This window comes from Delphinapterus leucas, chromosome X (assembly GCF_059928025.1).
Source record: "Delphinapterus leucas isolate spDelLeu-1000000601 "Yukka" chromosome X, BTC_Dleu_Yukka2, whole genome shotgun sequence".
Classification (NCBI taxonomy): domain Eukaryota; kingdom Metazoa; phylum Chordata; class Mammalia; order Artiodactyla; family Monodontidae; genus Delphinapterus; species Delphinapterus leucas.
Genome location: NC_143150.1, coordinates 37,537,861 through 37,564,974, shown reverse-complemented (window position 1 = coordinate 37,564,974; position 27,114 = coordinate 37,537,861). Strand labels below are relative to the sequence as shown.

General features: G+C 38.1%; 2 protein-coding genes across 5 annotated transcripts in view; one reads left to right on the top strand and one right to left on the bottom strand.

Annotated features, from left to right (window-relative positions):
- TMEM164 (transmembrane protein 164) overlaps positions 1–18,968 on the top strand; it is a 192,378-nt gene extending 173,410 nt beyond the window's left edge. The window contains exon 9 of the transcript XR_016391292.1: positions 873–18,968. The gene's annotated coding sequence lies outside the window, so the exon portion shown is untranslated. The remainder of the gene's footprint in view (positions 1–872) is intronic.
- AMMECR1 (AMMECR nuclear protein 1) overlaps positions 836–27,114 on the bottom strand; it is a 105,901-nt gene continuing 79,622 nt past the window's right edge. Inside the window, exons 3-7 of one of the 4 annotated variants that reach the window (XR_002642453.3) lie at positions 20,464–20,578; positions 6,914–7,004; positions 5,419–5,515; positions 2,803–3,082; positions 836–905 (exon numbers count right to left, since the gene is read on the bottom strand). Coding sequence is in view for 2 of the 4 variants with exons in the window: in XM_022556654.3 (XP_022412362.1) it covers positions 2,968–3,082; positions 5,419–5,515; positions 6,914–7,004; positions 20,464–20,578 (418 nt within the window). In the remaining 2 variants the exon portion in view is untranslated. Of the gene's footprint in view, positions 3,083–5,418; positions 5,516–6,887; positions 7,005–14,490; positions 14,625–20,463; positions 20,579–27,114 lie in introns of those variants that run through there. The other 3 variants (XM_022556654.3, XR_016391290.1, XM_022556656.3) reach the window with 3 other exon arrangements.

Sequence of the window (27,114 nt, the reverse complement as noted above, 5' to 3'; positions counted from 1 at the left end):
AAAACGGAAAACATAAATGGAACTAATTAACATTTAAAAGGGGGGCTATGTAAACTTTGTGCTACTCAAATGAAGTTCAAGTATTACTTCTGAGCTGTTTAGAGATCACTGAACTTACACAATATTCTGGTGACAAGAGTGCAATTCACATTTGTGTTTCTGCACAAATAAACCACAACTGGCTAGAACACAACCTGTGCAGTCAGAATCTTCGTCTGAGTTAAAAACACATGCTACATATTTCAACATGTTCAAAGTTAATTCAAACTACATATTTAACAGCTTTGTAATATACGACAAAGGTGAAAGGGTCTAGCGTTTGTTTGAAGCACACCATTACAAGTTTGTATAACACCCTTTACACTACAAAGTCTTTTAGTCAACAGCTACTTAGACACAAAAATGCACTGTGCGTTAATTTGAACACAAAAGGAGACAAAACTATCCTTTTCCCCCAAGCCACGGTGGGAAATATTGCTGACCTCGTCCTCTGAAGCCTGCAGGATGGTTATTTCTTCAGTATAACATTATTACACTGGTAAGAAAATCTGTATAACATCTGCATATATCAAGAATTTTTAAAAATCTGATATGATTTTAGAGTCCGCATGACCAGTCACGTGACCTGCTCAAAATTGATTAGCACCGTTAAATACATAAACACACACATATGTATGTACTGTAAGTATACACACACACGTATGGGATAGATCTTTTCTTTAAAAACAAAAAAACTTCTAACCATGAGCTCACCCAGGACGAGGAGCCTGTTGAACTGATGAGATGATAGATAAGATGGATCAATATTGGTCTATTTTGTCTCTCTTCGGTTTGCTTGCTTTATTTACTTTTTTTTTTTTTTTTTCTTGCAGCAGACAATATCATTCAGCTTGTGCTCAGTTTCCCTATAAGGGCAAGAAAAAATTTCCATCAGGTAGCCACTTGTTTTTATACTGCAAGACTAAAATCTGCTCCAAAATGCTCCCAAGTAGAAATGAAAGGACTCAAAAATCCCTTTCTAAGGCCCAGCAGCTAGCTTTCTCTGACTAATCTCTAGGTTCGGTGGAACTGGCTACCGAGATTCCATTTCAGGCTAACAATTGGCTTCTTGGTTAAGGCATCACGACTGAAAATGGTTATTCCAACAACAGATGCTGCGGACGAAGGAATACCAACAAACTTCTGAGAACTCTCATCAAAAACAAAAGCAGTTTGCTTCGCCATAAGGAAAAGCAGAAGGAATTCAGCCGATTAATCTCACAAACTAGAAAAGGGTTTTCAAATTCTGAACTAGCAGTCTGTCACTTGTCACAGCAACTACATGTATGAGCTATGCCATCTTGATATTCAGTGACATCTCATAGTTTTAGACTATATATTCTGAACCACACTTATATTCATCACTTGAAATATTTGTTTCCTGTTTGAAAAAAATTTTACACACACACACACACACACACACACACACACACATATATATTTACTACCATAAAATGAAGGTAATCTTTCTCCAGAATCATCTGTCATTTTTCCTGGGGATATACATATAGACCTCCCGTTGACATTAGGAAGTTCTTCTCTGCATATGCATCATGGGAAGACTAGCCCTGCAAATGAGCTGGGCTCTAACAACTATATCGTATCTAAGTGCCAACTCCGTTTTTACAGGGGTAACATAACATCTTATCGATATAGTAGATGTGTTTCTATCAAAAGTATGTAGTGCAGAAAGAGATTCAAGCAATTTTATAGTATTTCTAAAACTCCAGTATCGTCCCCATGACAAACATGTCTGAAATCACGACATGTATTAACTTTTGTTTCACTAGATTATCTTTACTATTTCTTTAAATGGTAGCTAAAACTGTCTCTGGCCAATCATGATTATTGAAACCTAAAGCTAACAAATTTAAATTAATATATAATAGACACATGTCTCTTTTTGGTTATTTGCTCAAAATAAGTCTTTTTCAGCTTAAAAAAATACTTAAGAGTAAGCAATTTGTCTAATCTGTTGTTTCACATAATCGAAACAATAAAATTTTTAAGAATATTTCTCTAAATTGCCTTTCTTCTAACCCCTCTTAATTCCACATAATTATATTCTTCTCAAAGGCACTAAATTCTGTATCTGCTCTCTTCCTGATATTCGCTGCTTTTCAAAATAATTTCTGTAGCATATTTCAAAGGTAGCTTGTACTTTCTTAAAACAGTGTTTTAGTTTGTAAGTTGGTTCTATAAAGTGATGAGGCAGTTTTTCCTGTGATAACCAGCACAATAGGCATAAATGATTTCTCACTCTCTGTGACAAGTCCCATCATGGACCTTCGAATGTTCTACACTAGAACGAAAGTTCGTCTATTCTAACCATGGGAAAAACATATACTTAAACAGTGAAGACCCACATACTAAGCTCTCATAGCAAAATGAATTTCAGACAAATTCAAGAGTAATATACAAATACCTGAATTTGATATGAATTACTCCCAAACACAGCTATCAAAAATTACCTATCTTACTGAGGAAAATGAAAGAAACACCTAAATGAAATCCTTAGAAACTGCATGAATTCTTCCATCCACAGTCAACAGAAGGAAGGAAGAGAAGAAAGAAGGAAGGAAAGAAGACATGAAGGAGGGCAAGAAGGACAGAAAGACAAACCTGACTGAGACAGCAAAGCAAAATTCCATATAATATTGTAAGGAAAGAGAACCCCAAAATTCATATATGCTGCAAAAAAAAAAAAAATCAATGACCTAATATAATAAAACAGGATCATCTTAATAAATGCCATTTTCCTACCCGTTACCATGATGATCTTAACTGACGATGTCGAAGCTTCACCATGGCAACGGAAACTATCATCATAAAATGGTACAGTAAAAGAGATAGCTAGACCAAGAAGGGGTAGGGTCTCCTGGGAAGAGGTCTGCAGAGAGGCCCAGTGACTGGTTGTGTGGCTCAGTGTCAGGAATAATGGTTGTATGGCGGAAGGGGATGCCCAATGCCATTTTGGAAATGATGATGCTGGCGATGAGCAAGGTATTCAGCATAGCTCAAGGTCATCTTTTCACTACGGTACCTGAAAGAAAGTTAGGGAAGAGACAAAGTTAACATCACGAAATAGGTGACATGTGAATGTCAGAGCTAGGAGGGACCCTTAGAGATAATTTTCTAGATGAGGAAACAGAGGCCTAGAGAGAAGAAGTGACTTGCCCACTGTCACACAGCTAATAAGCAGCAAAGCTGAGATCAGAACCCAGGAATCCAGAGTCTGAGTCCGGTGCTCTTTGCACTCTACCACTCCTTGTTTAAATTGTTCTAGAAATTGTATTGCCCTCCTCAGCTCCGGTTTGCTAACAGGAAAGAACGGAGGAAAGCCAGCCTATTACTGTCATGTATGCATTTCATTCACTTGACTACTTTTTCTTCCGGGATCTTCCGTTGCTTCCTCTTTAACCATTCCTTTCCTTCTGTCCACGTGTCTCAGGTCTTGCCGTTAAGGGAAAACAGTAGCAACAAAAAACTCGTCTTGATCGTGGTATCTCAATCCTCTTTCCCCCCATCTTCAGGTTTCTTTTCATTGGCACACTTCTCAGAAGAGTAACGTGTATTTTCTACCTCATCTCACACCGCTCCTCGGCCCTGTGCCTCTTGGCTTCTACTGCCACGCTTCCGCAGAAACTGCTCTTTCAGAAGCCACCCCTCATCATGCCTGGCCTCTCCATTAGGATACCGCGCAGCACTCCCTTTTGGAAGCTCTTTTGTGCCTTGTGTTCCACAACTCCATACTCCCTTGGTTCTCCCCCTGCCTCTCGGACTGCTCCCTATCTCTCTGACTACTCATCCTACCCTCGCCTTGTAGGAGTTGCCTACATTTCTACCTTCAGTTCTTCTGCCCCTACGCTCTGTCCCAGCTCAGTGAACTCTTGCCTCACAGCTTCAACTATGTCCTCTTTACAGATGATCCCAAATCACCATCTCTAGCCATGAGCTCTACACACGTACATTTTCAGTGACCTATTGGACGTTTCTATACAGATAGCCTAGGAAGCACTTCAAATCCAGAATCAATACGTTAACGTAACTCTCCCCAACGTGGTCCCTCTCTTGGTGAAAGGGACTGCCTTGGTCCCTTTTATTGAGATGAAAGCCTTGACTGGCTCCTCTTCCCTACTTCCGAATGATGACTAAGTCCTTTCATTTTCCCCACAATATTTTTTTTCCTTCCTTTCTTCCCATCCCACTGCCACAGCTCGTGTTAAGGCTCCCATTTCACCTTCTTTGGATTGCTGCCACAGATTCTTAGATAATAACAGTGTCTCCTAATTATTTTTCCTGTTTCCAATTCTAATCTTACACTTCCCCAAATCCATCTGTTCAGAACCCTTCAATGGCTACCAATTGACTATAGCATCAGGTTTAAACTTCTTACGCTCTACCTTCTGGGCCATATTTTCCCCAGTGACCACCTTCTCTATGTACACTGAGAGACCAACCAAATCAGACATTGAGAAGATTCCTTAGAACTTGCCCCATACTTCGCCACCTACATGCCTTGACTCACCAAGTTCTGTTTAAGTTAATCCCTTTGCTCCCCCACTCTCCACCTGTCAAATATTCTACTCATTCTTCAAGCCCAGCCTCACATCTACCTCCTCTTTGAAATTTTCTGTTACCCTCAACCCCCTCCTGGAATTCCTCTTTCCCTACTCTATGATCTCATATCATCTATCTCATTCTGCTGTATATTAATAATTATTTTTGTACATGCCCTTCTATTCTCCTAGAATATGAACTCAGAGAGAGCAGCAATGCAGGCATTTTCAAATTTGTAACTCCTCAGAGCTGAGAATAGTCCATTTTTAGACTATAGGCATTCACTGTGGTTTTGTGGAATTAAAAGAAATGGAAACAGCAACTCATTTTCCCAAAACGTTTGATATTTTCCTTTTTAAATAAGTACCCCTATGAGCCCGTGCAGAAATACATTTAGCATTTGTCAGTTGTGCTTTTCAGCAAGCTTTCTATCACTGCCAAAATTCTAAGGTGAAATTCAAATTTGAGGACTGCTTATCAGGATCCTGGGGTTCTGCTAAGCAATGTCAAAAGCTGGCCAATTTCTAATTCAGGCAACTTTCTTCAATAATGTACTCTAAAGGCTCAGAGGGCTTTCTTTAACAAAGCCAGAGTAAGCCCACAGAGCTATGATGCGAAGGATGGGCTCATACATCATATGGGCTTTACTGCCAAGCAGAGTTCATTGTATTCACCCTCAGTACAGCCCTGCCATTCATTTCCACTCTGTTTCAGAAAGGAGAAGCAAGTATAGTTAGAGAGACCAAAGAAATCAAAAGGTTACAGGTATACGCATCAAAATGTACTGGTCAGCCTTGCACTAGGAAATGCCTTCTGTACCTGGTCAGTTTTATGGTTTTCCTGAATTCATTAGTAATCGGAGCTTTGTATCCTCCTTTCCTCAGTAAGGAGTCTATGGTCTGAATATGGTCCCATCCTGTGGAGAGCAGACCAGATAAAATACCAGTCAAGCACATGTAACAAGCACTTTTGGTTAAATACAAAATGACTGTAGAGGTCAGCTATCACTGTCACCGACCCCTTTGGTCCTGAAAACAGTCGCACAGAAGAGCTAAGATTTCATCCTGTACAGAAGCAGGGACACCACGGGACACCTTAAATTCTAGCTATCCCTGCTGGCTAGCAACATTGGCTTCTTTACCTCAACTGCATTCGAAGGCAAGGAGCCTAAGAGGCTGGCGGGCAGTAACTGCTCGGTCGTGTCTCAGTAACAAGCCACAAACATTGTACTCTCCTCTAACGGTGACATCTTTAAAAGGGAAGGAAAAGCCTCACTGAGCCAACTCAGTAGTACTTAGAACTCCCACACTAACTCATGGTAATCGCCATTTCTAACCGTATCTTCTGCAGGCTATCAAGTGCATCTGTGTGCAGCGTTCAAAGGCATTTTTATGGGTTCTGACACGGGATGCACACTCATACCCGAGGCCCTCGACCTCTTATGTATGTTTTACAGAGTCAGTGGAACTACAGAATTAAGAAATTTTCGAAAGCAACCCAAATAAATCTGCAGATAGCTGCTTTAAAGACTAACGCTCTCATTTGGGGGTTTAATGATATTAAATTTTGTAGTTATATATCATATTTATATGAAACAGATATGGGAAAACCAAATTACCAATGCTTTCTGATGAGAAGAAAAGCTCCATGAGATAAAGAAGAGGTATTCATTTCAACTAACATGAAACTATAATTTAGTAGTGGCTAGAAAGGACAAGATACTACAGAGTGAAACGTTATTTTGTGTTACACTGGTAGTTCATAAAGGTTTGTGCCATATCTGTAAAATCGAAAAACGTTTGTTGATTAGGAACATATAAAACACTAGTAGTTCAGGTATTCTCAATGCTCCTTTTCTTCATGGGACACTTACAATCTTAATAATAGCAGAAGGAGTAATGGCAACCACCTAAGAAGGAAACATTCGATACTGACAATGAACGGTGTGGCTGATCGTCAAACTAAAGGCTTGTTTATGCCACAAGGCTACAGCCCAGTGGAATATGGGAAAATGGCACTTAAAATTCATAGCAAACCATTGCCTAAAATAAAGCCCAACTTTTACGAATCTATGCTTTTTTTGAAAGTATACTTTTATATGTTTTTGGCGCCAAACTTCAGTGCAGAGATTCAACTTCTGTGTAATTCACCGATTTCATACAGACATTGCAGTGGCAGCGATGGAAGAGTCATTTCTTATGATCTAACAGCGATCAATTACCAGATATAACTGCAAGGTCAGGTAGCGCATTTCAATATGTATTATTTGTTTAAATTCTTCACTAGGTCATATGAAATAAAGTACAACAGTGACCTTGCTCCTTTGCAACCTCCGGTAGGTAGGTGGCGGTGCGTTTTGATCCTTTTTCGTTGATGAATTCTATTCTAATGCCATGTACACCCACCTGAAAGAAATCGGCAGTTTTATTAGTACAGTCTTCTTCACAGAAACAGAAAGAAAAAGTTATAATTTAACTTTCAGAGAATGCAGCTCTTCCCTTCCCCTTGCTTTTGGAAGGGCATATCTGTTTTCTCTTTCCGAAACACTGACTTTGAGGATTGAAGGCCATTATGATGGCCATGGAGACTTGAAAACACTGATTTTTGCATGTGCCCAGCATGCACCGGGCTATGCCATTCTGTTTGGAACCAGGACCACCATTCTGGGGCTGTGTGTAGAATAAGACAATCGATGATGGCAAGAGTCCTGCCCCCACCCCCAAATTGTGGCTCACGACAATAAGGAACTAGACCAAGGGAACCGACTTCAGAGAGATAGCAAGCAACCATCCTGCTTTCAGGGATAATCACCATTTCAGATTGAGTTTCAAAACTTCTGGGACTGCTGACTCTCTTCCCAAACTGTCTAGTCTCTTTGAAACCTTGAGTTATATGTAGATAAACAAACACAGATAAGACTGAAAAAAATCTAGCGATCAGATCCTGCATCGTCACCCATTACGGCATTTCTAAAAAAATGTATTATGGCTTAAAGTGCGCAGGTGGCAAACCCTCACTGTATATCTATCTACAACACTGCTGCCAAATCCGAGAGCAATAAAGATTTCAAATGACTCTGGGGCAGGGCATTTTTACACAGTTTCTTATATACTAACCCAGAGACCACTATAACTTTATTATGTGAAAGACAAACTTTTGATGGTGCCCTGAAAAAGGTGGTCTCCTAAGTGTGGGCAATTTCTTGCTAATGTTTTAAGAAAGTAATCTACTTTTTCTTTGATTAGCATTCAATCACAAGGAATCTGTCCTTTCCCGTCATGTCTCACACAGAATAGTGTATAGTGCTAAAGATCACAAAAAGTTCTTATCTTCTTTATATACACTGATAACAAAAATGACATTTCAAAAGTGTAACAACTCCATTCTGCTCTCCCAAATCTATGGTTGCTTTAGATCAAGGGTTCCCAGGTGGAGTTTAAGGTTGTCCAAGGTCCAGGAGGGTAAACATTTTTACCAGAGAAAGGGGCTTCTTTTCAGAGCAGGTGGCTACATCCATTCATCTGTATGGAGGTAATAAAGGTCTAGAAGAGGAAAAGGGGTCCATGAAAACTTCTTTTGTTTCTTCTGCGCTTAGCCTGAAATTTCCCAGTTTTTCAGGGAATAAGAAGTCCTCTGGAAAATCCATTTTATTTTTTCCCCAGGTCTTCACACATCCATCCATTAGAGTCTGTCAGATCTTATGAGCAGTTGATGTTTTTTTTATTAAAGCCTATCTCTGTGGCTATTTCTTCTACCTAATATCAGTATTCTTATGAATATCCTTCTGCTGAAAATGCAATCAGGGCAGCTGTTTAAAAACTAACACAGTAAGGCCTCTCATACCCTGTGGGAAATGACTATGGACAGCTGAGAAGAAATATGAGTGCTTAGCTATCAGGCATTTCCAGGATAAAGGACATCTACTAATCTCCCTAGTGCCTGACACGTTACGGAGACAATGACAAATTTGCAACAGTTTCTGTATACTGACTTTCTGATCAGTGACTTTGAAATTTTTTCCTTCAACAATATTAGATCCTTCATAATTTGTTTTTAAAAACATACGGCATAAATAATTTATGCTCCCATCATTCACTGAGGTGAATTCTGCAAATTCAACTCAATGTATCAAAAATCTGTCATGTTAAAATTGAAAAGAGTTTTGGTGTTTATTAAGGTGTCTCATCTAAACTGTGAGAGGAAGACTGTTTCCCTATCTGTGAGATGAGAATGTTAGACTCAATCAGTGCTGTTTAATTGGTATGGGGTCGGGGTGCGGGCTGCGAAGGGTATCAGAATTTCAGGTTTCCTACTTCAGCAAGTACAGTTTGTAAAAAGAATAACTCCCCAGGTGATCTTTATTCCGGGTTAACTAGATAACCTCTAATATCAGTCGAGCTCCGACAAACTGTGGCTAAGTATTGGGGGAAAAAAAGTGATTCAGGCAAATTGGAGGTGATTTAGACATAAATCCTTTCTTCATAGGAGTACATTCTGTGCTATTCAACAAAAATGACAGAGATTTTGAAGCCTAGTAATTTAAAAATGAAAAGAGGTAAGACCAATTGCATGGTATGCAAATAATATCTTAATAAAGATATATGCATATGAAGAGGTTAAGACCAAACTGGAAGGACATGTTGACCAAAATAAAAATTACTCATGGATAAAACTGATTTACTGTTGTATTTTGAGAAGGCCCCACCATCAAATCTGACATGAAAAAAATTACCCAAATTCCCCCATTTTGAATTAGTACCACATTTACAATTTTTAATTCTTTTCTGTGTTCCTACGATTCTGAACAATCGAAAGCCCCTGTAAATTGCACTGTAGGTATGGTGATATCCAAGTGATTCCTTTGTGAGAAATAACTTATTTCTTAGGTCAAAAATATACTCCACAGAGATATAAAGCCAAAGCCAGAGTGACTCATTTTTTTTTCAACTAGTGGAATCAGGAGAATGGTAATAACGTTCTGAACAGAATCAAAGTATAATATAGCCTTTTGTCACCTGTTGAGCAACAGCATCTCGCTCCCAGAACCACAGACGCCACCAAGTAGTCATACTGCGCAATCAAAACAGGGGAGTGGAAAATGGCCTGCTGTGGAGACTGACCCAATCTGGCCAACTTGTGGTAATCACTGGCTTTGCAAATTAAGTCATCTCCACTGAAATGAGCACCAAAACTAATTCTGTACTGTTGGAGGGAGGCATCTGTCACAGCTGCAACTCCAAAATGGAACCCTCGTGTATAATAATTGAATCCTCCCTTCAACAGACTGGAGAATCCTTCAGGCCAGCAGCATCCCAAGAGACAAAGGCTCTAGCTGCAATGATCAGCTAGATAAGAGGTCAGCTAACCAGGGGTCTGGGATTCCTTGAGGCAAACTTGCTAGAAAACTCTATCGCAGTAACTTTCCATTTCTCAGGATGGATAAGGAGTTAGCATATGGGAAAACTATGTCACCAAACACCCCTAGCCACCACTGCCCAAAGTACAGCCAGGTGAGCAAAAGCTGGAGACGCGCAAATCTAGCCTTATCGGAGTCTTCAGGTCATTTTCAAAATTATTAGAAGGTCTGGAGAGAAAAATGCTTTCAAGGTCCATCAGCTGTGATAATGTCCTTTTAATCAAGACTGTACTTTTGCTAAGCAAAGCTATAAATCAACTCGAATGGTAGCAAATTAAATGTAGGACTGATAGATAAGAGGATATGGAATTAAACAGAGCTGTATCTGTGTGTGCTGTGAGCGAACATTAAGAGCAGTTCAACAGATTCCTATTTCATGTTAAAAAGAAAGCCATGTTTATTCCGAACCTTTCCAAAGCAAGTGATTTTTATTAATGCTATTATACAATCTTTTGTTTTTAACATCACCCAGAATGATTAAATATCAAGATTAATGTTAGGGCCCTAAGATATATCTTGATTATTCTGGAGTTGATTATTCAGTGTGGGGATTATGCATCCCCAACTCCCCCTGGCCTCGGCCTCATCCTCTTTCCTCTCTTGTCCATCTCTCTATTTGTTCACTGCTCTATCAGAGAGCACGTGGGCACAGGGAAAAGAGATACACGCAAATTAATCAATTTTGCTACATAGTAAAAAGGTTTGGTAGGAGAAGAGATTATAAATAATGGCTAAAATGAAGCTTCTAGACTGTCTGCAGATTTCATTTATCCTTGTTATCTGGTCCCTTGTTAGAAATGTGGCTTCATTTAAAACTATTACCCCCTAATGCAGTGACTCTCAACGCAGGAACATTAAAAATAAGTGCCCTCTCCCTCCTCATTATAATACATAGTCCATATTATGCTCTGCTCAATTGCACAAAGTTTAGAACACCCTAGCCTGTCTATAAGGCAAGTGTTAGTGCTATAATTCACTAGCCGCACTACAAAAGGGTCTCGCTTTTACTTGTGAGCCTAATCAGCAAGCCAACAATCTGGATACGCTGAAACATGAAAAAGTCATCTGGCTAAAAGCATCAGTGAGCATAAAATGTGCTCTGGTGAAGTGGAGTAGGCTCCACGCAAGCCTTGGACCATTTGGGTCCCCAATTACCTACACGGTCCTGACCCTCAAAGCTAAATCTGCCCCTGATCACATCCTGGCCAATAAAACCAATTTACTTCCTCAGGTTCATCCTGTTTTAGCAATGTCACAGTTAGTCCCACTCGTCCCCATTTTCAGAACCAAATGTTGGGTTTCCCTGTAACGCTATAGCCATAGCTCACTCCACTGATTTTCAGTGGGTTCACCTTGAATAAAATAAAAAATATCAGGAGGTCAAAGAATCAAACGTTTGTCTGACATGGCTTTGTTGCTGATATCATTTGGCAAAATAGGCTTTGCAATTAACACAGCAGCCAGTCGCTGGTCATTCATGTAAGACTGACCTGCCAGGCTCAGTATGCCAGTTCCATTGAATTGAATGGAAGGACTCTGTTTCTAAGGAGAGGGCACCCCCTAACTTCTAGAGGCTGGCATCATAGGAGACACACATGCTCTCTCTCACAAAACAGCCTGTGGTACCACGGACAGAAACAAACACTGCATTGGACAACCCATGGGTCTGACCCAGAGTCTGGTGTTTCTAATATTTGTAGGAGGACAAAGCCACAAGTGATATTTTTGCCTGAAAGCACAAAACCCATAACGCAGCACCTTCAACTCATTCACTCATAGCCCCACGGTACCTTTTGCCCCATCCCCAGCTCAGCCTTCTGCAGACTGACTCTTCCTCTTCCCAATGAAAGCAAATTCCACATGAAAGAAGAAAATACTCCAAACTTGGGTCTCCACCAAGAATAGTTCTTATTTGAGCAAGTAAAATTAGCATTTTCATCATAAAGGCTGATGACAATTTGCACAGATCCTAATGAAACACTTCCCCCAATCCTGATAATGTCGACCACACAAAAATAATGTCGACTACGTATTGATTGTCCAGATCTGCCCATCAAATCCTCAAAGTTGTGATTCCTCATCGCTTTAAGCCACCCATCAACTTCAGAAGTAAGTCTGAAGTTTTGAAAGTGCCCATCTGATTAACAATTAACACTTAACAATTAACAATGGTTAACAATTAACACTTCAGAATCTGGCCAAATAATAAATTTTAAAAACAGTGTTGCTGCAATTCAGGGTTTTTTCCTCAGTAATTTTTACTTTTGTAAACCTTAAAAATTATAAACATGGATTTTTTTTTTGTTTATAAAAATAGTACGTGCATATTACCAAAAAAAAAAAAAAATCCCTTTTGAAAAGTATAAAGGAGAAAATAAAGATGACATGTAATCCTAGTACCACCTAGAGACAACTCTTGCCTTCGTGACTTAAAAAATAATCTTCTCTTGAACCAAATGAGATGTCAACAAGGACTATATTGTTAGGCTGTTTTTATCCATTATCTGACCAGTTCCTGTAGCTGTACTTGCTTTCAAATCTCCTTCAAGTGAGAAGCTCTTAAAAGCACAAGAAATACTACACAAATAAATCAAAAAGGGTAATTGACTGCAAAACCATCACTTGGGCACAAGTAACCTTTTAAAATAGTCTACTATAAAAACTCCACTTCACCATCTACCTCAGCTGAGGTTCGTTTTCTTTTTTTCCCCCTGTTGTTATTTTGTGAAAACAACTGCAAAGGTCTCCTTGACCAAAATACATATAAGCTGCTCTTCTCTAAAATCCCTGCAAATCGGACACCTTTAGCTTAGAAATTAGTTTGGTCTCCATGGACCAATTCTTGGCTTTTGCAGAGCTTACCAAAACACCAATTAGTGCCAATTTTGATTCATGTAGGAGATGTAGGAGACTTAGACATCTTGTCTATCAGGAACATAAAGCTGCCAATTTATTTCACAAAGGCCACTGAACAACAATCTGAAAACTTGTATTTTAACTAATATACATGCAGCTCTAAAATACCTGGACTAGCTAATAATCACCCCCATGAACTCTGAAAGAATTAGTTTAAGATTTTAAAATAAAGCATGGCTAATGAAGAGGTGCTCTGAAAAGCTATGAAGCCAAACATGTTTATGTATCATTTGCAGTGAAAGAAGCTGCTCTTACTCTAAGGTTTTGCAGGGAACAAGAGACAGCTCAGGATGCAATTAAGGAAGAAAACCCTATTCTCTGTAATGATTAATTATAATGAGCATTCCTTAAAAACTGAACAACCTGAAGCTTTCCAAGGAAAGTTCAGGCAACACAGGTGACCTTTAAATAAAAAGCCTGCTTTTTGTCAAAAGTTAGAAAAGTGCATTCCTACCATTTTTTAAAAGGGAATGAGGAAGGGGGTGACTTTACAGACAAGGAAACTAAAGTAATAAAAGAATTTTCTTAAAACCCAGAGATGTGATTTAGTTTGCTTTTCGAAGGCTGAGGGAAAAACACCTCTTGCAAATGTACCCAATATAAAAATAATGTTTGCCTGATAAGAAACTGAGAAAAATCTTATACACATTACAACTGTACATTGAGTATCTGACTCAATACGGTGTCACTCAGTCTACAAAAGAGATTTGTTCCTAAAAAGTTCCATATGGGTTGAACTTATGTGAATGAATTAATCTTCAAGTCATGAGGAGGACAGTAAAGAAACCCTATAGTGTGTCCTTCTGCAAAGGAAAATATCTATTTGTAAAGTGAATAATCACTCCCTAATATGTTTGCTTAATTTAGATTTATACATATAATATTGACTTAGAGGATGACGCAGTAATATAATAGAAGCATATATGGTTTAGAATAGAGTATTTTCTTCCTAAAGGAAATCCTTTTGTGAAAAAGAAATCTAGAATGTAAAAGTTTTAAAACTGGACCATCTTTCACTTTGTTGCCTACATTTAAGTTGGCAATGGCCATTTTAAAAGTTAGGGACCTCTTATGACTTCTAAATGGCTAGCGGTGATTGATTCCCTGGAAGTAAAACGAAACAAGCCATTTTTAAAACGGGAGTCACAGCGTCACACTGTGTCAGCATCCAGAGAAACCTTAGGAATTATCTAGTCCAACTTTTCCAGCTTCCTGGTGAGGAAACGGAGATCCAGAAAGGTCACCAAGCTGGGTAGTGGCCGTTAGGAAGAGAACCCGAGTCCCCTCGTTCCCACAATTCGGTACTCTTTTTATCAAATGCCAGGGATACACACACAGAGTCAAACTGTACAGGAAAGAGTAGACTGGAATGCAACTACTAGGGAAAGGGGTGGAAGAGTTTATGGATTTGGGGGAAGAAGCAGGAAAACGTTCCCACCACCAAACAACACACTGGGAGGGGAGCAGGAAGCGACTGGAGGAGGCCTGAGAATGGACTACAGCAGCCCATTTCACTAAGAGTATCAATAGCCAATGGAAATTTTTATGCATTAAATCACCTTCTAGAAGTCACTTTACTTTGTTCGGCTTGCTTCCTCACTAGGCTTCTGATACATTGAATTGTTGATTCACAGCAAATTCTTTCTAGATGGCCAGGAAGCGTGAAGCATTCCTTTCCCAATGTTCCACAGCACTTGAAAAAACATTTAAAGTAGAGCATCAGGACAAAGACTAAATTATCATAATGATAGTGACATCTTATACAACAACCTCAAGGTCCCTGAGAAAATACTGTGAAAAACATTTTCTTGGATATATGAAGCCTATGTATTTTTTTTTAAAAAGGCAGAAATCTTCAGTTAGAGGAGAAGCAAAACATAGTGTATATCACAGTTGGGAAAAAATAACCAAGGGCTGGGGGTTGACAGAACATGTACCACTAGAAGTCATTTCACTTGGTGACTTTGTGAGTCATGCTAACCATCTGTGTATGAATGGGAACACTGTTTTCAGTGGAACATTAAGAGGAGCTAGAAAAAGGTAAACCTTTAAGCGGGGAGAGAGGGTGAAAAGAACATGAACTTCTAAAATATATGTGAGATAATGATGGCAGCTGATTTATTCATCTCATCTGTTTACTCACGAAGGTTGCTACAAAAGCGCCCTATTATTAACTGCAACTGACCACGTCAGAAATCAGCTGTGATCATTCAAGGGGTGCGCTTTCAAAGTGAAGTGCAGCTCTCTGAGTACCAGCAGTCCAGCAAGCTTGGGTGCTTTAGGGACAGGGTGAGACTAGGGGCTTGAGGTCTAGCTTTATAGTCTGGGGACAGATTTTTGGCATCACATAAGGATCATGCTGGCCAGCCCCACCCAGCATGGGTTTATTCCATGTAAGTGTTGGGTGCTAAAAAGGAACCGTCTGCCTTAGGACCACAAGTGACAGCTGTATACACAGGTGAGATCTCAGTGATTTGGGGAGCTAGATATAGCAAAAAGTACCTTATGGTTTGTGAAAATGTCAGTAATCTACTGAAATATGATCTGAAGGTCTACTTCAGGATACAAAAAATATTTCTTCCTCATACCTTCAAAATGATCTTGTCTCTAAAGCAGAGATAAAAGATGCCTGACTACAATTTATAAAATATTTTGACGTCTGTCAGCAAATTGCTACATCGGTTCCCCACAGGATCACTGGTAGCATACTTGCTATACAAGTTCTTCTACAAACAAAAAGCTTATTCATTTATATCTCCCTGAAAATGAGCAGCTAGTAGATGATACATCTAGAATCATCCCACGAGTCAAACTCCAGGGATTGTGATGTCATTGGTTTTATCTTCTTTCAGATCTTTAAAAGGAAACATGGCTCCCAAATAGTGTAACTATACAAGTTCTAGGCTCTGTATCATTTTAGAGGACTCCAACATGCTGCATGAGCTTTTCTTTCTTTCTAAAGCGCCATGTCTGTCAGCCACGCTGCCATTCAGAATTAAGAGAGTGCTGTCGATCGAAGAACACAGAACAATGGTGATAAGTTTCTGTGTTCAAACACAAGGCAGATCACTTCAGATTTCTCCCTAGGGGAGCAATTTTCCTCATTTAACCATCATTTTAGTCTTGCAGGTAGATATTTCTACTTATCAGCAATGAATTTTTTTTCCCCAGTTCAATCACTCCTCATTCTTCTCATGCCTACCAGGGCAATAAGTAGATCATGATGCGGGCAATGATAAGGGAGGGACCGCTGTTCCAATTTGTCTTTACAGCCTTTTGTGGCTGGCTTTGTTGTTTTTAATGACTACCCAGGTTCCTTGAGAGGCTACCTACAGATACTCATTTTAAATGTATAATTACTACTTTGAGGAAATATAACAGAAGGAAGCATTACTGATCATTCTGTCAATTCAACAGTGACTTGAAATTAATTACATCCACTTGTGAAACCACTTATCAAACATTCTTCACATTATCAAATAGAAGCGTTCTAGCCTCTAAGTCTGACGTAGATCCTATTTTCCTACTAACTGCCGTCATAAAATTAGAGACATGTTACCAGAAGACAGCTCCCAAACAGGCTGAGTTAAAAACCTTGGATGGAGAGTAACTTCCAGTCCTGTGGCAGTTCACTTGTCATTTGAAAATTAGGTGTCTATTACCACTGGTCACGTCCCTCATCCTCATGACCACAGGGATGTCTTTCTTGTTGCTGAAGTTACCTAACTCTACCCTTGGGGACTTCTAGACTTTGCCCTCTCCCTGCATTGATCTGGGCATTTTTGTCCCTTTAATTAGGAATTCTACTGCAGTAACACGCTGCACCAGTGAGGGTCAACTCTCAAACTGTACTTCCACCAGAAAAGCCCTATGTTAGAGGCTTCTGCTCATATAAAACATACTCATTACCAATCCCTGACTTAAAAATTCTCTATTGAAATTCTGTAATCATCTCCTGTTTCCCCCTCTGGCATAAACATATATAGCACCTTGCATTTCCGGTTAAAGCGAGACACTTATGGTGAAAAGGATAGTTCATTCTTGGAAGAAAAGGTGTACCTATTTGACAGTGTGAAATTTCTCAAAGTGAAACGTATACCTTCATAATATAGACTGACTCCTCATAAAGGAAATCCACAATATAAATAATTAACTTATATACAAAGGTAAACCATAAACGAAGACTTCCCCATAGTCCTCTTTTTAATAGTGACTGTAAATTTAATATGATCTCAGTTACATAAACAAATATGCAGTTTTATTGATACAAAGACACAGCAAAAGAGGAGAAATAATTCCAAACTATTAACAGTGGTTATCTCAGAATGGTGCGACCGCAAATGGCTTGCATTTCTTTCTTTATATTTTGTGAATTTTTAAAGTCTTCTTCTTCTTAGAATTACTATATTATTACGGACAGTAGGTTTAAATACATACATATATATGCATATGTTCCTTTTTATTGTGGTAAAATACACATAACATAAAATTTACCATTTTAACCACTTTAAAGTGTACAATTCAGTGGCATTAAGTACATTCACAACGTTATACAACCATCACTACTATCCAGTTCCAGAACATTGTCATCACCCCCAATGGAAACCCTGTACCCATTAAGCAGTCACTTCCCATTCACCCTGGCAACCACTAATCTGCTGTCTATCTTTATGGATTTGCCTACTCTGGATATTTCATATAAATAGAATCATACAGTATGTGGCCTTTGTGTCTGGCTCTTTTCACTTAGCATAATGTTTTCAAGGCTCATTCCTGTTGTAGCATGTATCAGTACTTCATTTCTTTTTATGGCTGAATAATACTCAATTGTATGGCTATAATGCATTTTGTTTATCCAGTCATCTGTTGAGAGACATTTGGGTTGTTTCCACCTTTTGGCTATTGTGAATAGTGCTGTTATGAACATTCATGTATAAGTTTTTGTTTCAACATCTGTTTTCATTTCTTTGGGGTATATACCTAGGAGTGGAATGTTATTGACATATGCTTTTTTTAAAATGCCTTTAATTCTACTTTGGCATTCTGTGTTTAAAGTAGCAATGCTTTTTCAGAATTATTAAGGATAACCCTAATAATATCATTCTTACAATAATACCATTCCATTTTCAATCACTGATTATGGTACATTTTTTTTTAAAGGCCAAATCATGTTCTTTTCAAAAATGTAATTTTCATCCTTATTCTTTGGGAACAAATTTCTTTTATGCTAAACACTTTAAACTATGATGAACTAACTGAAAAGGACAGTCTTTTCCTCTTAGCATAGCCATTCTAGCAGTACCTAAATCACTTTCAAATGCTTATATATTAAAAGTACAAAAATATATGCATTTTGTTGTTGTTGTTTCTTTAAAAGAAAAGCATCACTAAATAGACATCAATATTTAAACCTTAAGGGATGTATTAAATATACAATACCAAGTAGAAGCATACAGAATCTTCCAGAAATTCAAATGGTGATCAGAGAGGATAAATACATCCTCAAAGAGTACACAGTACCAATTCTCAGATGTTCTACCTCCCACCCTCCCAACAGAAAGATGATACGTCTCATGAACATAAAAGCCCAATAATATCAAGGTTCATTTTAGCTGTAGACAGTACTTGATGTGGGCTAAAGACGATGATGGTGCGCTTACCCACACCTACTTAAGAACTTTCCCCAGAACACATGCACCCACGTTTATGCAATAAACATTCATGTACATGCCACACGTGCACACTTATGCACACACGAATGCACGCCCTCCCCCCAGAACCATACTTCCAACTCAGTGGCTGCAAGTAAGGGAAGAAGTGTTTTTGTAGCTCAATCATCCCTTAGGTCTCAGGCTTTTTCTGTTATTATCACTCCCATCCCCACCAATACACACACAGCACCCTGCAATTCAGAAAGCAGAAATAAAATTCTAGCTGGGGAAGAGGGAGTAGTCCCCTTAAAACAGTCAAAGAACCACCCAAACTGTAATATTTGTTAATAAGTAAGGGATATGATTTGGGATCATTTAAAAATAAAGTACTGGGAATATTTCTATAATATCGGTGGACTTCTCTTTAAGAAAAATTCAAATAGGAACAATAAAACTTATAGAAAACAATCAGTTAGGAAATTTTAATCCCATAAAACATTTTACACACTCCAACTTTCCCAGGATCAACACTATCAACAAATTTTATTTTTTCCTTTAGAAAAAAATCTTAAGATGCTTTCGTATTCTAATAATGCTCCCCAAAAACCCTACCACAAAATGCAGAAAGGAAATCTTTCATCCTACTCTCTGCAGAATTTTTTTAAATAGCTCTGGCATAACAACAATGTTTATATCACAGAGATTTTTTTCAATGAATATTACGAACTTTATAAATGTCTTTTTCTCTGTGTGGAAAAACTGAATCGCAATGGAGTAAGTTGTCCAAAGTCTCACAAGGAATGAGGGGAAAGCCAAAAATAAAATTAACTGTCAAGAAAGTGGTCTGTCCACAAAGCAAAATATCTCAGTTATCATGGGGGACAGTCATTCTAAAAAGGCAGTAGAATTAAACATGTTATATCATGATGATACAGTCATGTCATTTACGAGTATGGGTATGCACAAGAATGCCCTGTATATCACTGAATTCCCATTGTTTAATTCTTACAGCACTTACTTCTTCGTGATTGTGTATACTCCTTTTCTCTGCTATTAGACTCTAAGATGTTTATGGCAGGGACCAAATTTTAACACTTTTGTACATGTAGCACATGCCTTGAATACAGTAAGCAGTCAGGTAACATGGGTATGTTTGCGTGTAAAATTTCATAGACATACACTCAACTAACTCCCCCCAACCGCCAAAACAAATCATGGTGAGAATCTTTGAACTTCCTTAACAACTCAACCCCACATACTGACGAAGAACAAAAATATGATCAATATAGGATACTCTGATAATCCCAACGCACAGAGACACCCTAGATATATATACCCTTACGTGTTAGTGTGTGTAAATACACAGATTAAGGTAGCCAAGAATGAATTAGCATGGTTTACCTGTAGTTAACCAACACCCTGTTATTATCCATGAGCTGACTTCCCCAAGTGATGTATTATCCTAACCCTTTTGCTCCTTGTCTCTGTGATGTATCCTCTGACTACCTTAACTGCTTGGTGGCAGTCACACCAGAGTGCATTGGAATGGAAATAAGAGGAGAAATAAATTCCAATCAGTCCTGCCTACTACTTGTTAACAGCTTTTATGAGGTGCTGTAGTGAAGTAATAGGATAAAAATGAAGAGCAAATTCAGTTTGGGGGATTAAAACAACACAGGGTACTTTGCCTTTAAAAAAAAAAAAAGAAAGAAAAACTCCTTTGCTTACAATTTCATTGATCAGCTGTGAGGTTTATCCAAGTTACTCTCCACCTCCATTACAATAGGAAATGGGCTGAAAGAGTTATTTCCTGGGCCTAATTTTTAAACAATTACTCAGGAGTTACTTTCATTTTTCTTTAAAAATTCTCTATAGCCTTACCTCCCAGTCCAAATAATCACAGACGTCTTCGAAGTTAGTGAGCAGAGACACTGAGCAGAACAGCCGCGGCAGCTCATCCCTTGTCATTGGGGGAAAACGGCTATCTTTAAGGGCGCTGTTGAAAACAAAGCAAATATTAAAGCAATCACTAGATATGGGAGTTCTTAGTTTCAAAGGCAGGCAATCATTTGAAAAAGGTATGAGGTTAAAAAAAAATCTCAGGTGAGAAAGGTGCCCAAATCTTCAAATGTATTCACAGGCTCCAAAGATTTTAGAAGTTGTTATTTTTGTTCATTCAGTAGATTGTGTTTACTAGCCAATTCTGTGACCAATTCAGTTGTAAAAAGTGAATGATCAATTATATTTCCTGTACAGTTATTTCCTTGTATGTTTCCCTGTTACTTGTAGAACCTGACAATGTTTTATTTTACTTTTGAGGAGAATAAAAACCAGAGTAGTGGAAACTTGGGGGAAGATTTCTGGATCTAGCACTGTTGGAAAAAATATATACATATTTCATGTTGTTAAAAAAAAAAGGTTCATACTAGGTTGACCAGTTACCATAGAACAGCATCTAAAGAGTTCAAAAAAAGATAAAAATTTTATTTTCTTCAAGCAAAAGAAATCAAAGAAAATGAAAATAATCATGCAAATTACACACTAAAAATACAAGGATTTCAGTCCCCTATAAAGGATAATTCAAGATATGACTCAAAAATTGTGAAACTTCAGGAAATAGCACTAATCTTAGGAAATAAAATTATGATTAGGAGACCATTAATCACATCAATGGATTTCTGAGTACATCAAGTCTGACTGGACCCTGTAATCAAGGGTAGTGTACCACAGTGCCTAACTCTAGAAAAACCCAACTGTAAAGGACAAAAACGTTGGAAGATCGTAATTCTTCCTGCAACAGTAGAACAGACAGAAAATACAAAGACATCCACACACCACACACAGACACACACACACACACAGGCACTGTGTGTTCCTTGTACTTTTAAAAGAAACCACTTCCTGGTCAAGAAAACAAACACACCTCTGATTACACACTGTATTAATGGTACTGCTGGCATTTGCGCTGTCGCTCTTCAAATGTCCTATAAAGCAGAGCCAGGCATGGAAAATGTTTTCACAGATTAATCCTTAAGAGGTTAAAAACTTAGAGCCTACAAACTGCTTGGGTCATAACAAAGTTCCATGACCTTCGGAAATAATTCCTTTTTCAGTGAGTTCCTCATTGTTGGATTTTCTTTTTTCCATCCCTTCCTTTGCATTCAGAAACTCACTCACTCTACTGTACAAATATACCCCTATGTTTGTAAGTATTTTCAATACATTTTGGTGTTCATTCTATCCTGCTATACAGAGGAAAATGCTTACAGAAAGATAGAGATGTTATATATAAAGCATACATGTTTTTCCCCATTCGAGGAGCCAAGATTAACCAAGAAAATCAGGAAATCAGGAAATCTGTGATAATTCATACTCTGAGAACAGCACTTCACTACTTTATAATTTAACAACATAAATTTCCTATGGCTTGGCTTCTTTTATTTTCCAACTGGCAAATAAAGTTTAAAAAAATATTTTCAAGTTCTCATTCAAAGCCAAGATAAAGACATATATGGTGTGTGTGTAACGTCCCCCCAGCCCCAGACCTGCCACAGGAGAGAAGTTCTAAAACACAGACCAGAAGAATCCCATGCATAAAAACCCAAAGGCCAATCACACTTTCAGTTTTCCTTGTGAAAAGCAAAAAAGGGGAAAAGAGCCTTATACATTAGAATAACATAAAATATAATTTTTAGGGTTATAGATTTTTATTGTGGTAATATACATAACATAAAAATTACCGTTTTAACCATTTTTAAGTGTACATTTCTGTGGGATTAAATATATTCACATTGCTGTACAACCACCATCACCAACCATCGCCAGAACGTTTTTTATCTTGCCCAACTGAAACACGGTACCCATTACACACCAGCTCCCCATTCCTCCCTCCTCCCAGCCCTTGGCAAAAATGTTGTAATTTAAATACACTTTTATAATTTCAAATAATTATAGTAATATAGTCGCAAATGTTTTTCATATATAACAGCTTTATTGACATATAATTCACATACCATAAAATTCACCCTTTTAATGTACACAATTCAATGGTTTTTAGTATATTCAGAATTGTACAATCATTACCCCATCCAATTTTAAAACATTTCATCACACCAAAAAGAAACCCTATACCCATTAGGAGTCAGTCCCTATTCTCCCCTCCCCCCAGCTCCTGGCAAGCACTAATCTCCTTTCTGTCTCTATGGATCTGCCTGTTCTGGACATTTTATGTAAGTGGAGTCATACAATATGTGGCCATTTGTGTCTGGCTTCTTTCATAATGTTTCTGAGATTTTATCCATGTTGTAGCATGTATCAGTACTTCATCCTTTTTTAATATATTTTTTTCTGTTTGATAAATTTGACATGTTACATTTTGTAAAAGTACATCATCTTTTTAATTACCCAATAATATTCAATTCTATGGATGTATCACATTTTGTTATCCATTTATCCGTTGAAGGACATCTGAGTTATTTCCACTTTGGGGCTACTACGAATAATGCTGCTACGAACATTCATGTATGAGTTTTTGTGTGGACAATAATGTTTTCATTTCTCTCGGGTAGATACCTAGGAGTGGAATTGCTGGGTCATGTGGTAATTCTATGTTTAACTTTTTGAGGAACCATCAAACAGTTTCCCATAGTAGCTGTACCATTCTACATTCCCACCAGCAATGTACGCGGGTTCCAATTTCCCTACATCCTTGCCAACACCTGTTACTGTCTCGTTTTTTTTCACTATAGTGCTAGGCCTCCTTTAATGAAAAGGTTTTTGTATCTAGCTCTAGCTTTTACATTAAAAAAATACACATGTTGAAGTTGCCATGCAGTTAATTTCTCAACACTTTGAGGCAAGTTATTATTTTGTTTATTTCCTAGCAAATCAGTGAAAGGTATATTTTAGCTCAGTGCAATTCAAACTATTATTTCAAATCAATGAAATTTTCAAGTACCTAAAACGTAACTGAGGATCAGGCTAGCAAGCTTTCCTCGTGATATGGAGCTGGTTGCTCAATCATTTGGGGCTTTTAAAAAAAGAATGTTTAGAACAAACAGTGAGTGGGAGAGGGCTAGTATGGCTAATAACATAAATAACAATCATGCCTCGCCATACCAACACTCAAGTGTTTTAACTTCAAAACTCTGAAATAGTGAAGGTACATTAACCGTGATGGAAACAGTCTGATTTTACAGAAACACTCATTCAAACAAGACTTTTAATTCTTGCGTTTTTCATCAACTCTAAGTAACTTTTCATTAAATTCATGAACACAGACAAATTCTAAAAGGCAGGAAGCCCTCAATATCTCTAAATGCAAATTCCTAGGGAAAAGAACTAGCAATGAAAGCCTAGCAAGGATTTAAGGGATTATAAGAAAAAGATGAAAAATGTGGCTGGAGACTGACCTCAGAGCTGCTAGGCTGGTGTGGATGGCTGATAAACGAGAGGATTCAGCTTCCCTCAGCCCCGTTCTCTTTAGTATATAGAATATGTGACGTGGAAGCTTAGCCTTTAGAGAGGCTATGCTGTCTGGAGTCGGGCAGTGACTTGCTCAAGGTGACCCAGCTAGTTAGTGACACAGGTAGGGGTACAACCCAGATTCTCTGACTCAAGTCCACAATTCTTTCTAGTATCTGTACCTTAGTTGCCACCTTTGACTGGATTATGGGTTTCTTTTTTAATTTTAAAATGAAATGCTTGCTTTACTAGGCAATTCTGATCTCATACCTGCAGTGCCTCTGCCTAAAGAAGATAAATAATAATTTAACAGCATTCATTAGTAGCCGAAGGGTAGATAGAGCTAGACTTCCTGTCTACTGGAAATCTGCAGGAGCAAAAAGGACTTTAAAATATTAATATTGTCCATGGAAAGCATTTTATACCAAAGTAGTGTCTGCCAATTTAAATTCTAGGCAGTCTAAGGAACTGACAAAGAAAGAGATCTTGTAATAAACTCGTATGAAGTTCTCTTTGCTACAATAGGAAGCCATTTCCTAGTGTTTAAATATTGCTAGGAAAAAAAGAACACTTATGTACAAAAACCTGCGGGCTGCTCCATCACCCATATGATGGATGGCTAAGGTTTAAACAACAGTTTAATTCAATACCAAATTCAAATATATTCAAATTCAAATTGGCATCCTCCCAAGAATATATTTCACCTAATTGAGAAGCAGCATTAACATCTGTCAAAGTTAATATCTAATGTTAAATAGCACTTTAATGAAAATGAACATTAAAAAAAGGAATTAGCTATCAAAGAATCAAAGGGTTTGTGACAGTACCTGGAAACTATGAGGGGAAAAAAAACAGCTGAAAAGAGACAAAGCCTTAGATATTGTAAGGCTCATCACAAACAATAGAGCATGCAACAGAAATTATTTAAGAATCTAGCCAGCTAGCCATTCACTCACTCATCCATTCATTCCTTTGCTTTCTGAAACACTGATGACCTTAATTGGTTAAACAGTGGAAAGTTACCAAACTGCCGAAGGGCTTCATAATTACAGGCAATCATTTTTCAGGACAAGGAAGTAATTAAAACCAAAATTAAAAATCCCTGTTTGGATAGGTGAAGAAAAGCAAATCAAGCATACATTAGTCTAAAATTAAGACCAAAAACAACCCCCAAAACAGCTTTTTCACGAGGGGTTTCAATCATCTGGAAATTCTGCCATTCCTCATGTGACATGTCTGAATTCCAGGAACTTAGAATACTAGAATCCTAAACCCAAATCTGAAAAGTTTTCTATATCCTCTCTTTCACATTAAGTAGCAATGTTAGCTTCTCAGTGTTAAAAAAATAATAGACACAAAACAGAATGCAAAAAAGTTAAGTGACTGTTCATCAAACCTAAGGGTAGAGAGGAGCAACAAAGGACATGGTCATGGTTAAGGAGGGAGGAAGGGAACCTTATTTTGGTGAGAGCTGTGACCCAAAAAGGGGAAATTTTCAATTGTAAGCCATATGTAAAGTGTTACTTAATTGGGAGATGTTTTTCCCCTTTAGAGTAATGAGTACAACCTACCTGCTGCTTGATGAACATTAACATTAAAATTTATTCATTGGAATATATATTTTTAAACATGATAATGATGGGTAATTAACAGGGAATAGAGGAAAGAACTAAGGCATGGAACAAAAGGAAGAGAAAGTAGGAAGGTGGGAAAGAAAAAGAAAAAGGAAATATATGCAAGGAAAGATGGATAGGGAGAGAAAACAAGAAGCAGGAAAATGAAGTGGGAAGCAAAGAAACAAACAAATAGAGACACACAAAGGGGCAGAGAGAGAACACAAGGAAGGAAGAGTGGAAGGGTAAAAGAGGGAGAGGGAAATCCAGTGGGATGGGTGCTGGAGGTTTTCATATGTTATTTGGCTCCTATCCTGCAGGATTCCCTTAGGCTTTAGAGTGTTATCACCTGTTGCCCTCCGATTGGCTTAAAGTTCTTGAATTGCTCTAATCTCGAATTCTTAAAAGCCTCTACTCTCTGAGATGGCTACAGCTGCCCACCAGGAGGGAAAAATACTCTGTGGGCTGCATGCTCTGATGACCAGAGCGATAGTGTCAAGAATCTGCCTCCCAGCCACAAGTTCCTCACCTTTAAATTAGGAGACGAGGTTGTGAATTTGATTTAGTGGAGTGGAACTACAACTGGAAAATACAAGATACATGAAGAAACATACGGCTAAATGTTTGGCGTATATGGCGGGTATTCCTCATCTCCCTCCATGTAACATCCACGTAATGCTTTCCCTGCAGAGTTTCTGGATTTACTTGATACGGTTTTTAGAAACGAACTGCTAGAAACTGGTTTTTGTTTTAATTATTTTTCTGACGAAATCTTTTAAAATATATTCTACCAGAGCGTAATGGACATAATGACTCAGGTTCATCTTTAAGACTCAATATGACTTGGGTCATTCATTACTATATGGTATTGAAACAGTGCTCTCAATATAGTCTTGGCAATAAAAAAAATCTGTGGGTATGGAAAACAGATTAACAGTATGACCACCAGCAAGTTCCATCTTGGGAAATCTGAAAGCGTGAGATAATCTCTACTTTTAAGAGAATGTAACACAAAAATAACCTGTCATAGACTTTCAAAGTTTCTAAGGATCTTGTCTCTGTGTTCTCTAAGTTAGGATACTATAAAACTGAACTACCTCTCGAATTGGATTAAATGTAAATTTTATTGCCTTTCTCGTAGAATCTAGAGAAACTTCCACAACGCTGAACAAGTATTATTTCCCCAGGGTCATCAAAAGCACTTCTCCAAGGTGTAATAACTGTGACTTACTGCCAATAAATGTAGCTCCTAAAAATGAAAACCTGAAGTCATCATTAATACATGAGCCTTATTTCACAGTCCTATAGAACCCAGCAGAGGAGAATGGCTAAGAGCTTGGATTCTAGAGTCAGACATAACTACATTTGGATCCTGGCTCCACTGCACACTAACTGTGTGACATCTGGGCAAGTCTCTTAACCTGTGCCAGCCTCCATGTCCTCACCTATAAAATGG